This window comes from Gopherus flavomarginatus, chromosome 12, assembly GCF_025201925.1.
Source record: "Gopherus flavomarginatus isolate rGopFla2 chromosome 12, rGopFla2.mat.asm, whole genome shotgun sequence".
Lineage (NCBI taxonomy): Eukaryota > Metazoa > Chordata > Testudines > Testudinidae > Gopherus > Gopherus flavomarginatus.
The window spans coordinates 19,249,341-19,262,450 of NC_066628.1; the positions used below are offsets into that span (position 1 = coordinate 19,249,341).

At 41.2% G+C, this 13,110-nt stretch overlaps 1 protein-coding gene across 1 annotated transcript; it reads right to left on the minus strand.

The window, feature by feature from the left end:
* Nucleotides 1-11,404: 11,404 nt before the first annotated feature.
* LOC127032502 (olfactory receptor 14A16-like) lies at nt 11,405-12,361 on the minus strand. The gene has a single exon (XM_050919813.1). The coding sequence runs from the start codon at nt 12,359-12,361 to the stop codon at nt 11,405-11,407; it is 957 nt and encodes a 318-aa protein (XP_050775770.1).
* Between the last annotated feature and the right edge of the window lie 749 nt (nt 12,362-13,110).

Sequence of the window (13,110 nt, forward strand, 5' to 3'; positions counted from 1 at the left end):
TGCAATAGAAAAAATGGGTTTGAAATCAAGCTCTTATCAGGCAATATTAATGTTCTGACATTTATGTAAAATTTACAACTGGTTGGAAATTTTCAGCTGTTATTTCTAAAGCGCATTGGTTTTTCATCTAAACAACACCACCACCACCAAAATCATAGAATCTGTTTGCTTCCCTCAAACATTTTGGGATCCTTTTGTAAAAAAACTGAAAACTCAAAAAACAACTGTTTTTGGTTTTATGATAAAAAAATTCAGTTTTCAGGAGAAAGTTTCTATTTGCCAGAAAAACTAGTGAAAATATCAATTTGGGATTTTCGGTGAAAAAATCGACATTTTTCCAGAGGGTGGAAAAATTCCAATTAGCAGCAGGTATTGTATTAAACTAAGAGTAAAATCTTAGTGAATTCATAATGTAAGTCTTATTTAGCATCATAATTTCCCCCCATATGTTGATCCCACAACATATTTAATTGAAATACCAAACTTACTGTGCTGATCTTTGTTGAATTTTTCACAACATATGACGCATTCAGTCATTCAGCACCAGGATTCTTTGCTCAATATTTATCTATAGACCACAATCTAGAAGCTAAAGGCACAGGTATCCGAGAATCCTTTCCCCACCTCCTCATTCTGAGACTGAACTAGACTCAAACCTGTTGCTGTCTGCAGATGAGCTGTGTGTAGCTGGCGTTGAGCATCACTGGGATTAAAGGACCGATGTTGTGGGAAGGTGATTTATTCATGTCTATTTCCTAAGGGCTACTGGGACTCACTCCCTGGAGCCCCGCACAGCTCAGCAGCAGAGGCCCCCAGGCAAGTGCATAGATGAATAGGTGATAAAGCCAAAAGAGCCATTCTGTCCCCCAGCTCTGAACTCCACATAACACGGGGCCCACAATCTCCCCCAGCGTTCCCTGATTCCAACCCAGCTTCAGTGTTATCTGTGGGTCAGATTTACAAAATGGAGACAGGCTCCTACAGGGATTGATCAATGCTCCTAAATGAATTAGGTGGCTAAGTGCGATGGTCATTCGGGGGGAGTTAGGAGCTTAACCTGCTTAAATGCTATTGGCAATTCCAATAGGCACCTGTCTCCTTCTTTAGGTGCCTTTGTAATCCTGCTCCTGTGTCTACCTTGCTCATTTCCAAGGCCCAGCCATCTCTTGAATTTCACATAATGAAGGCTGGGATTCACAAAGGAGTCTGAAATGGTAACTAGTACAGCCAGGGATCTAGAGAAAGGAGGTCACTAGATGCCAAGGATGCTTGTAATCTAAGTCCAACTATGCAGCTATGTTAATTCAACTCTCTGTGTCTCACTTTACCAAAATCTGGGGCATAATAATTGAGACTGCATGAGAAAATTGATAATGAAACTTTTATTTAGAGATGATCCATGATTAAGTTTTGTTGGAGCTTTTCATGAATTTTCATAGATCCGGGTACAAGATTTGTCTTTCTAACCACAGCAGAATTTGCCTGTGTTTCACAGGAATGTAGGAACCAGTCTGTATTCAGTCAGCAGAGGAAAAACCCCTGCTGTGATGGAAACACTTGCCAGATTGCTTTCCAGGGAAGACAGCTATGGGATTGGATCCAGGTAATGGTTCTGTATCTCTGTTTGGACACTTTCAGGAAACATTCCAGATGTAAGATAGAGATCCCCAAAGTTATTTTGAGTAACCCTGAGAGACTTATGGAAAACTAGCAGATTACCACATCTTTGCTGTCACTTTGGACTGACAGACTTGGACTGTCTAAACCTGTTAATGTCTTTTACCTGCTTTAAACTCTCAATAACTTTCATTTCTTTTCTTAGCTAATAAACCTTTAGTTAATTTACTAGAGAAATTGGCTGCCAGTGTTGCCCTTGATGTGAGATCTAGAGTATCCACTGACCTGGGATAAGTGACTGATCCTTTAGAGTTGGAAAGAACCTAATATAATGTGATTTTTCTTTTGGAAAACATTGGATTGGAATGTTTTTGAGCACTTCTGGCTCAGATACTGCAGTCATGGCAGCCATATAGACACTTTAGATAGAGCAGTGAATAATGGGACTTCTTTTCCTGATCATCTATAGAGCTGAGTTATGACAGTTCCTTCTATAAGAGGCTGTCATGAGGCTGACATCATTATCAGATAAAATTAATCTATGGGCACCATTTAATTTGGTGCCTGAATGGGAAACGAGTTCTCCTGTGCTGGCCTCTGGGCATAAAGAATAAGTTACATTCCATGTGCAGCACTGGATGAGTTGATTTTTCACCTGCTGTGAAGCACCAAGTATTGGCTATTGCCCAGAGCCACCAAGTACGTTAGTGGTAAAACCAAAAACCAAGTCCCATGAGAGCTAGGTTGCATAATACCTTGGAGGACCTGGGCCTGGAACATATTCTGAATTTCTATCTAGTACACGAACTTACTTAGACTCCCTTGACAATTAAAACCCAAATATGTAATTTTTTGCACAATTCTGGAGTCCTTTCAGGGTGCAGAATAAAAGCGACATTTGAAAATCATTATTACAATTTTGTTTTAAAATTAACAAGACAGCAAATACAAATGTTGAAGAACCCCTAAAATGAGCTGGACTTGGCATGTGAGGAAATGATGCATTGTAGGCATGTCCTTTGAAAGGACTAAAATCTCACCATTTTAGGAGCTGCAGGAAGACAGTAGCTTTTGATTTTTTTTTTTACCAGATTCATCAGTAAGTCATTATTAATATTCACTTCTAAACATACACATGCACGAAATAATATTTGCCTATAAATACATACCCATGTACACATAGAAACATGCACAATAATCCAGTCACAACACACATGTAGTCATACAATATTTTTCACTAATAAACACACAATATTGTGTATTCACAAAGAGCACTGACAACACACACAAAAGTTTCATAATATTTTACAATAATAAACACATGATATTGTGCATTCACATCATGTATGTTCTCAAGGACACAAACAGGAATAGAAATCTCACATGCACATTTATTTCAACTCAAGTATACACTCACAATAGTGTACACTGACAACAGTCCATGTGAGCAGTGTATTTGACTAGCAAACACACACTGAAAGCAAAGTCTCAGTACATTGCATTCATAATGTAATCTCACAGAAAAAAACACATAAACCAGATCTACACTAGAAACTTTCACCATCATAGCAACGTCAGCTTGGAAGTGTGATATTTTTGCAACATTTCTATACCGATAAAAGCCCTAGTGTAAATATGGTTAAACCAGCTTAAAAATGCTTCTGTGACGTTGCTTGTTTCTCTCAGAGAACCAGTGTAAACAATACCAGCAAAACTACTAGTACATTTACATTAGGAAAGTTTATTTGTATTGCTATATCAGCAAAACTTTTCTAGCGTAGACCTCTCGATACATTGTCTCACAATACATGATGGTACCTCCCATAAGGCTTTATGGAAATATGCTTAGAATATGTTTTATGCTACATATGCCATGTAACAGATCTCCGTAAAGGTTATGATCTACTGAATGTATTAATCCTGTTTGTATACACGTATAATTTTTGTATTCATGTTATGAATGTTATGAACATTGGCTGTAGAGTTGCTTGATTTCTGAGTACCCTTAGTTAGAACATTTGGTCACTTCTTGGGAAAGGAATGTGCAAGTTAAGTGCTCGGTCAGGAAGCACTTAACAGACAAAAGAGCTTGGAAGAATCCAATCCACATAAGAAGTCTACCTGAGGATGTTGAAGGTAGCATGTGGATAATGGCTGTTACTTGCAAGTCCTGAATCACGCATGGGCCTGTGACTTGCCCATGTGATTCCAAATCTCCATTTTGTGACTGGATTCTACACAGGGGCACGCAGGGCTGCCGGTGGAGGGGGGCAAGTGGGGCAATTTGTCCCAGGCCCCCACGAGAATGGCTGAGGCTCGCCCTGCAATCTCACCGGTGCCTCAGCGCATCCTAGACAGCGCTGCAGCCTCGTGGCTCTGGTGGGACCTGAGCTCCGCCTCGCTCAGAGCCTCGTGATAAAGGGGCAGGGCTGTGAGCTCTGGGTCGAGTGGCTCCTCCCCTTACCACGTGGCTCTGAGCGGGGAGAAGCTCAGACCCCCCTTTCCCCAGCCAGGCAGCTGCAGCGCTGTCCAGGGCGGCTCCTCGTCGCATGCGGTGAGGCGCCAGGAGGCGGGGGTAAGCAGGCTGGGCCGGGGGAAGTAGATAAGTGGCAGGGAGTCCCAGGGACAGTCAAGGGACAGGGAGGGGGGGTTGGATGGGGCAGAGGTTCGAGGGGGCAGTCAGGGACCAGGGAAGGGGGGTTGTATGGGGCAGAGGTTTGGGGAGGGGGTTAGGGGACAGGGAGGAGGGGTTGGATGGGGCAGAGGTTCTGGGTGGGCTGTCAGGGGACAGGGAAGGGGGGCTGGATTGAGGGGGTATCGGAGGTGGCGATAGTCAAGGGACAAGGAGCAGGATGGGTCAGGGATTCTAAAAATTCTCATTTCATTTGAAATGTTTAGCATGGTTTTTATTTGTTTGTTTTTGTTTTTCTGCTTCTTGGTGAAACAAGAACCAAAAAAGCCTCCAAGGTTTTCAATTTGTTGTTACCCCTCTACCCCACCTCCTTTCCTCCCTCATTACCTTTTTCTCTCCCCACCCCGAGAGAGAAAAGGAGGTGAGGAGAAGGAAAGCCCAAAAGAGGAAAAGCTCAATGAAAACCATTTTAAAGACTTTAATTTAAGTGGAAAACAAAACTGAATGAAACAACATTTCTCTGCACATTTTTTCTTACATGTTGTTTTGATTGAACAAAAAAATCACCAAGCTTTAGTTGTAACCGCACAAGCTTCTGTATGCTCCTTATGCCTAGCCTGAATGGCCCACTGGTCTGAGTTCAGTCTCATAGGGGGCACCTGCTAAATATGGCTTGCTTACCTTAACCCTCAGCTTCTCCCACCAGCCTCTGTCCCAGTGCCTAGATACCTGGCTGAAATTGTTACTTTTGCTGGATGGCATGAGCATGTTCCTCCTTCTGACCTACCACTGAGTCACTCCTTGGGCAAAGAGGAAAAATGGAGTATGTCTGCTCTGCAGATTAACCACAAGTGATTTCTACATTATTTTAGCTGAGTATGTGCTTGGCCTACCTTCTAGGGCTCAGTTATGTGCAGGTAGGTGAAATAGTGGGTGAAAAACTGCTTGAAGGATGGTAATCGGAATGGTTCTCAATGATACACTTTCAAACTGGGGAAATGCGTCCGGTAGGTCGCACGTGGGTCCAGAACTATTCAATATTTTCATAAATCAATTGGATAATGGAGTCGAAAGTTCACTTATGCAATTTGCAGATGACACCAGGCTGGGAGGGGTTGAAAGCACTTTGGAGGACAGGATTAGAATTTGAAATGCCCTTGATAAATTGGAGGATTGGTCTGAAATCAGCAGACGAAATTCAATAAAAACAAGTTCAAAGTACTACACGTAGGAATGAAAAATCAAATGTATAACTACTGTGAAAGTAGAATGAATTATATAGTAAGAATAGAAAGGATTAAAGAAATGTTGTCTGTACCTTTAAGCAAAGTTGTTGGAATGTTGCAACCAGGTGTCAGGAATACAGACATTAACATAGAACAATTGCACCGTTTAAGGGCAATTGGTGAAGCATTAGCCTTAGATCGATAACAGTTAGTAAGGAAATAGGATATGCATGCTGTGCCCCAGGTGAATTTTACTGTTTTGATTTCTTTGTCCCTTTGTCTAAATTCCCGCTCTTTTATCTATATAAATAAGACTGTTTGGGCCTTGCATGGCCGCTCACATATTCTGAATGTTATTGGCGGAGCGCTGCGCTAATAAACAGAGTGGTCTGACAAATTGTGAGTCCTGATTCTAACTTTGACACTACAAAATGGGGAATAACTAGCTAGGCAATAGTACTGCTGGAAAGGATCTGGGGATTATAGTGAATCACAAAGTGAACATGTCAACAATATGATGCAGCTACAAAAGAGACTAATATCATACTAAGTTGTTATGACATATGTTGCAACCTTGTGCAGTGTCTCTGGGGATACATATTGTATTAAGCTTATGAATGGTTTATGTATCACTGTGGGCCAGGGACTGTATGGAACTTGGGGCAGTGGAGGAGAGTAATGGGGAATGATACCACAGCACCTCCAGGAACTAAAAGCAGTGGATGATGATTTAAAGTGAATCACTCAGGTTATAAAGACCTCCAGAGAGGTACCATGCCTGGGGACACTTGCATAAACCGGTTCAAACTAGGTTTTCCAGAGACCAATGGACTGAGAAAGGATGTTTGGCATAAAATGGCTGCATTTAAACTGACTCAGGGTCTTCTTTTGATTCAGCAAGCAGACAAGTCCTTCTGACCGAAGATGCAACCCTTCCAGAAGGGCCGAAAGGACTTTAGCTTACTAGGGTGCCCATCAGACGGAGTGGTGACATCTGATAAGCTTTTAGAGTGTGTTATAAACATACAGTTAAGGGTTAATTCCTCTTTTACCTGTAAAGGGTTAAGAAGCTCACATAACCTAGCTGACACCTGACCAACAGGACCAATAAGGAGACAAGATACTTTCAAATCTGGGAGGGAGGAAAGTCTTTGTCTGTCTGTTGTTGTGTGTGCTGTTGCCGGAGAAGATCAAGGAGGCAAGCCATCTAACTCTATTAAAATTCAAAAGTTTTGGATTTTTTTAAGCAGAATTTTTTTTATTGTTTCTTTAAACAATCAAACACAGCAAGCAGCAAATATTTGGCCACACACTTCTGAAACCCCAAATCATGTTCAGGTTTTGGCAGACTTATTTGAGCTTTTCAATAAAAAAACTACAACAAATTTTGAAGGAAAGCAGACACTGTTCATGATTTTTTCTGCTTTTTAAAAACCCCTAGTTTTCAATCCAAAAAATGTTTTGACGGGAAATATTTGTCCAACCTTTTTAATGAGCTTTAGTGCCTTTCAGCACTAGCTGGTGCTGAGAACCAGTGATACCTTGTAAAGGTGACTTGAAAAGAAATTTTCTCAAAACTGGGTTTGTGCTGAGATGCAGAAGATTTTTAAATGTTTATTTTTCCCAGGGCCACCGGGGGGGGAGGGGCAAGTGTGGCAATTTTCGCCAGGACCCACAGGGGCCCCCACGAGAATATGGTATTCTATAGTATTGCAACTTTTTTTTATGGAAGGAGCCCCCAAAATTGCTTTGCCCCAGGCCCCCTGAATCCTCTGGGCAGCCCTGGGGGGAGGGACCAATGTGCACCCAGAAGAGAAAGTCTATTTAAACCCTTGGGAGACCCCCTCCATGTTGTCTTCAGCTGGCTAAAGAGAGAGCCCCTACCCCCCTTCCCCCCAGGATACTGAAAGAAACTGGAAAAAAGGACAGAGACTGCAAGGGGTGTGAGCGACTGCTGGACCCAGGCTAAAAGGAGATTAGTCTGTAAATGGGAACATTCTGGAACTGGTGAGATTATCTGTATTCAGTTTGATTAGACATAGATTTCCGCATTTTATTTTATTTTGCTTGGTGACTTATTTTGTTCTGTCTGTTACTGCTTGGAACCACTTAAATCCTATTGTCTGTATTTAATAAAATCACTGTTTACTTATTAATTAACTCAGAGTATGTATTAATACCTCAGGGAACAAACAACTGTGCATATCTCTCTATCAGTGTTATAGAGGGCAAACAATCTATGAGTTTACCCTGCATAAGCTTTATACAGGGTAAAATGGATTTATATGGGTTTATACCCCATTGGAAGTTGGGCATCTGAGTACTAAAGACAAACATATTTCAATGAGCTATTTTCAGATAAATCTACAGCTTTGAGGCAAGTAATTCAGACCTTGGGTCTATGTAGGAGCAGATAGGAGTGTCTGGCTCAGCAAGACAGGGTGCTGGAGTCCTGAGCTGGCAGGGAAAACAAGAGCAGAGGTAGTCTTGGCATATCAGTTGGCAGCTCCCAGGGGGATTCTCTGATCCAACCCATCTCACTCTCTCACTCTCACACACACACACTCACACACACAAACACAGAGATTCTCCTCCATTTACTGCCATTGGGTAAAAGTATCACTCCCATCAAGTTATTTAGGTACCTAAGTCTTATTTTCAAAAGTGACTTTGGCACTCATAAATATAATAGGGCCAGATTTTTAAAGACATTTAGGTGACTATGGAGGATTACCTAAAGAAACTAGAATCTAACACATTTCTTTGGGCATAAGCTTGTGTGGGATAAAAACCACTTCATCAAATGCATGGAGTGGAAAATACAGTAGGAAGATTTATATACATACAGAGAACAGGAAGAGATGGGGGTTGCCATACCCACGCTAATGAGACAAATCAATTAATGTGGGATAACATCAGCAGGAGAAAAAAAACTTTTTGTAGCGATTATCAGGATGGCCAATTTCAAATAGTTGACAAGAAGGCGTGAGTAACAGTATGAGGGAAATTAGCATGGGGAAAAATTTTAGTTTGTGTAATGACCCATCCACTCCCAGTCTTTATTCAATTTGATGGTGGCCATTTTGCAAATTAATCCCAGTTCGGCAGTTTCTCATTGCAGTCTGTTTTTGAAGTTTTTTTGTGAAAGAATTGCCACTTTTAGGTCTGTAATTGAGTGTCCAGGGAGGTTGAAGTGTTCTCCAACTGGAGTTTTTGAATGTTATAATTCTCGACTGATTTGTGTCCACTTATTCTTTTGCATACAGACTGTCCAGTTTGGCCAATGTACATGGCAGAGGGGCATTGCTGGCTCATGATGGTATATATCACATTGGTAGATGTGCAGGTGAACGAGCCCCTGATGGTGTGGCTGATGTGGTTAACTCTTATGATGGTGTCCTTTGAATAGATATGTGGACAGAGTTCGCAATGGGGTTTGTTGTAAGGATAGGCTCCTCGGTTAGTGTTTTTGTTGTGTGGTTGCTGGTGAGTATTTGCTTCAGGTTTGAGGGTTGTCTGTAAGTGAGGATTGGCCTGTCTCCCAAGGTCTGTGAGTGTGAGGGATCATCCTTCAGGATAGGTTGTAGATCCTTGATAATGCGCTAGAGGTTTAAGTTGAGGGCTGAAAGTAACAGCTAGTGGCATTCTGTTACTTTCTTTGTTGGGCCTGTCCTATAGAAGGTGACTTCTGAGCAGGACATCCAGGAAGGAGAGGTTGGTGATGAAGGGGCAAACTGGAAAGGTGAGTTTGGAGAAGAAGACCTAAAGATTCTGGCTTTGAGATAAACTGTTTTTTCTTGTTAATAATCCAGAACCTAGAGAAGGAGAATAATTCCAAAGCTCCAATTCTTGGGCTTTATTTGACTGGGAAAGGAGAATAACTTGTACATTGTCAGGGTCTGACACCAGTTTGGTGCTAGCCTTAAGCCCTATCCATAACCCCAACCCATAACCAACAGAAATTTAAGTATAAGTTTTTCTTTTAACCTTCAATGGGGCCATTCATGTTTAAAGTTTAGAAAGTGCTGAAGTGCCTGCAAAATCAGGGCCATTGTACACAATATTCAAAGTGATTTTTAATTTCATAATCATGAGGTTTTGGACCAGATCCTCAGCCGGTGTAAATTCTCAGAAATCGATTGACTTCAACAGAGCTATGACAATTTAAACCAGCTGAGAATTAGCCCCTTGATTTTTCAGGAACCCATGTGTGATACTTCCATTTATTCAGTGAAACAAAACACAGCATGTTTAAAATGTATCCAGCAAAACAGCTCGAAGTCCAAACACCGAGTACTTTTGATGAGCTGTTTGTAAATAAGCGATGGAGTAAGATATAGTCATAAAAGGTCTTTGTGAAATAACGCTTTATAAGAAGGACTTATAAGAAAATCATGATGTGGACAAAGACAACCATTAACAGGAAAAGAAACACAATAATTTTCATAGATTATTTATTATCTAGCTAGCTAGCTAACATAATTCACAATCAAAGAGACATCTATCATTCTGACTAAATTTGGTTATGTGTTAGGAGAAGGAATGGTCCTATCTGTCTGTCTCTCTGTCCAATTCCGTGACCTGTTTTTGTCTGTCATATATGTAGTGAACAGACACATACACAAAGATGGTATTCTAATACTAATAACTTCTGAGATCCTTTCTCAGCTTGGAAGTGAGTAGATCTACATGGGTTAGCGTATGGAACACCAGATCAGTGCATACGATGGCACTTTTCCACTTACAGCAAGGCAAGAAGGGAATGACTCCAATCAAGTCACTTACACCAGTGTTTATGTCACTGCTGTGTGGAGCCCAGAGACTTTGGACCAGAACCTCATCAGTTTTAAATTGGTGATTTCAATTGGTTGAGCTTTGATTGGTGCTGGCTTAGATGAGTTGGGATATCAGACCCTTATATTTCTGTCATACTCGCTTTCTCCAGGGGTTTGTCAGCCAATTCTGGATCCTGGTGTATACAGGTTATTGGCCAAATCCTAATTTTTTTGAAGTGAGGGGCTAAACCTTAGTGACTTCAATGGAATCAAAATTTGGCCTCATTATCCCGAGTTAGATTTTCATTATAAAACACAGGAAAAAGTTTCTCTTCAAAACAGGCTTTGCACCATAGCAAGACTGTCATAGTACTTACATAGAGAAGATGGGTGAGGTAATATCTTTTATTGGACCATCTTCTGTTGGTAAGAGGGACAAGCTTTCGAGCTACTAGGAGCTCTTCTTCAGGTTAAGATAATAAAAGACAGCTTCCTGAGGCTCCTAACATATCATTAATAACACAATAATATCCCAACAGCATATTCATAATCATTTCAGAATGAACTTAGCCATGAAGAACCTTCTTTTGCACCCTTTTATGATTGTGGGGAGCAAACCTTCAGTTCACTCAGAAAACCTCATCAAAGAGATGACATAGGAGCACTCTCAAGAGAAGGCAAACACTGAAAATCCTGTCTAACCAAACACTCAATATCTCTCCAGGCCTTCACACCTGTAAACCCACCTGGAACAAATAAACAAATAAAACAACAAACAACTAAACAAAAATAAACTTAAAATCTGACAAACAAAAAAAACCAAAGAACAAATGCATTGATACCTCAGTCTGAGTTGCTATCCTGAAAAATAAGAAGAGCTAGAGAACCCACTAGGGTCTTTGCTATGGCTACTGATTTTATGTGCAAGGTTATCACATAGAATGGTTATGGCTAGCAGTGCATAGATAGATAGATTCTGATCTTGATTACATTGATGTAAACCTCTAGTAACTACTTTTTTATCATTTGTTTGCCTGGATTTTTATTAGTGTAAATACCCAATTCCGTATTAACAGATTGCACAGTATTGTTTCATGAAGCAATAATATAATCAGCTGATTATATTTATAAAGAAACACAGAATGAAACTGTGATCAGTGGAGAAATATAGACATTTTATTCTTGCTGCGTAACCTCCAGCCTATCAGTTTTCTCAGTGCACCTTTCATTTCCTTGTTTCTCATGCTGTAGATGATCGGATTCATCATTGGGGGCATTATGGAATAGAGAACAGCCACCAAGAGATTCAGATCTGATGTTGAGTTGGAGGTGGGTTTCAGAAAGGCAAAGGTGCCAGTGAAAAGGAGTAAGGAGACCTCAATGAGGTGAGGGAGGCAAGTGGAGAAGGCTTTATGCTGGCCTTGCTCAGAGGGGATTCTCAGCACTGTTTTGAAGATCTGAACATACGACACAATTATAAAAACAAAGCAGATTAAAGATAAAAGCATAAAAAGAGAGATAACAACATCTTCACCGAGATATGAGTGAGAGCAGGCAAGATGGAGGAGCTGGGGAATTTCACAGAAGAACTGATCCACTATGTTGCCTCCACAGAATGATATTGCAAATGTGTTCCCAGTATGCAATGCAGAGCACAGAATACCACTGATCCAGGCACTGGCTGCCATTTGAACACAAGTTTCCCTGTTCATCACCATCTCATAGTGCAGTGGTTGGCAGATGGCGATGTATCGGTCATACGCCATGATGGTCAGTAACGCAAAATTTGCTGAAGCAAAGAATATGTGAAAAAAGACTTGGGCAACACATCCATAATAAGAAATCAAGCTGGTGTTCATGAGGAAATTGACCATGAATTTGGGGATGGTGACAGAGATGGAGCCAAAGTCTAGGATGGACAGATTAATCAAGAAGAAGTACATGGGGGTGTGAAGGTGGCGGTCAAGGGCTATGGCTATGATAATGAGAAGGTTCCCCAGCAAGGAGATCAGGTAAAGCACTAGAAACACATTAAAATATAAAATCTGCAATTCCGGAACATCAGAGAATCCCAGGAGAAGGAATTCAGTCACGGCGGTTTGGTTGGACATTTTCTTCCTCAGTACGCTGTGCGATGCCTGTGCATGGAATGAGAAGGACAATAGTCAGTATCAGAGTGACAGAGAGAATGGCCCTGTTTCTCCTTTTCCTAATATCTCATTATATGAATGTCAAAGGTGCACAGAACTCCTCACTTACAATGACTAGGTGTTGTTAGCGCCCCTTTATATCTGAGAATCAATCAATCACATTATCACACTAGTGTAACTGCCTTTAAACTCAACAGAGCTTCATCATTTTATCCAACCTGAGGATTTGGCCCAAGTTGTAGCTTGATAAAATGCAGTATGAAAGATGGAACAAAGCACACTCCAAATCCAACAATTCTTGCAAAGAAGGTCCCTCCATTGCAACCATCACCAAGCTCACAATTTGGGCAAGGAACTAATAGATTAAAATGCCAACACGTCCTGATTTCCACTTTGAAGGGCAATATAACATAGACTTCTCCAGCATCGCAAGTAGCAGCTCATCTGTGATGTTTCTACCCCAAGCTCTATGCCTACACAGCCTGCTGTCTGCTTACAAGTTGATTTATGGCAACAATTCCTAGCTGCACTTCTGCCTGTGTAACAATGGGCTATGTTTTATCATTTACTCTGTGCTGTGCAGTGCAGGGGTTGTCAGGACATCTGGGCTTTATTCTTGTCTCTGCCAGTGACCTGATGTGTGACCTTGGCATAGTCATTTTCCCATTTTATGTCTCTGTTTCCCCACCCTCACTTTCTCTCCCATCTCT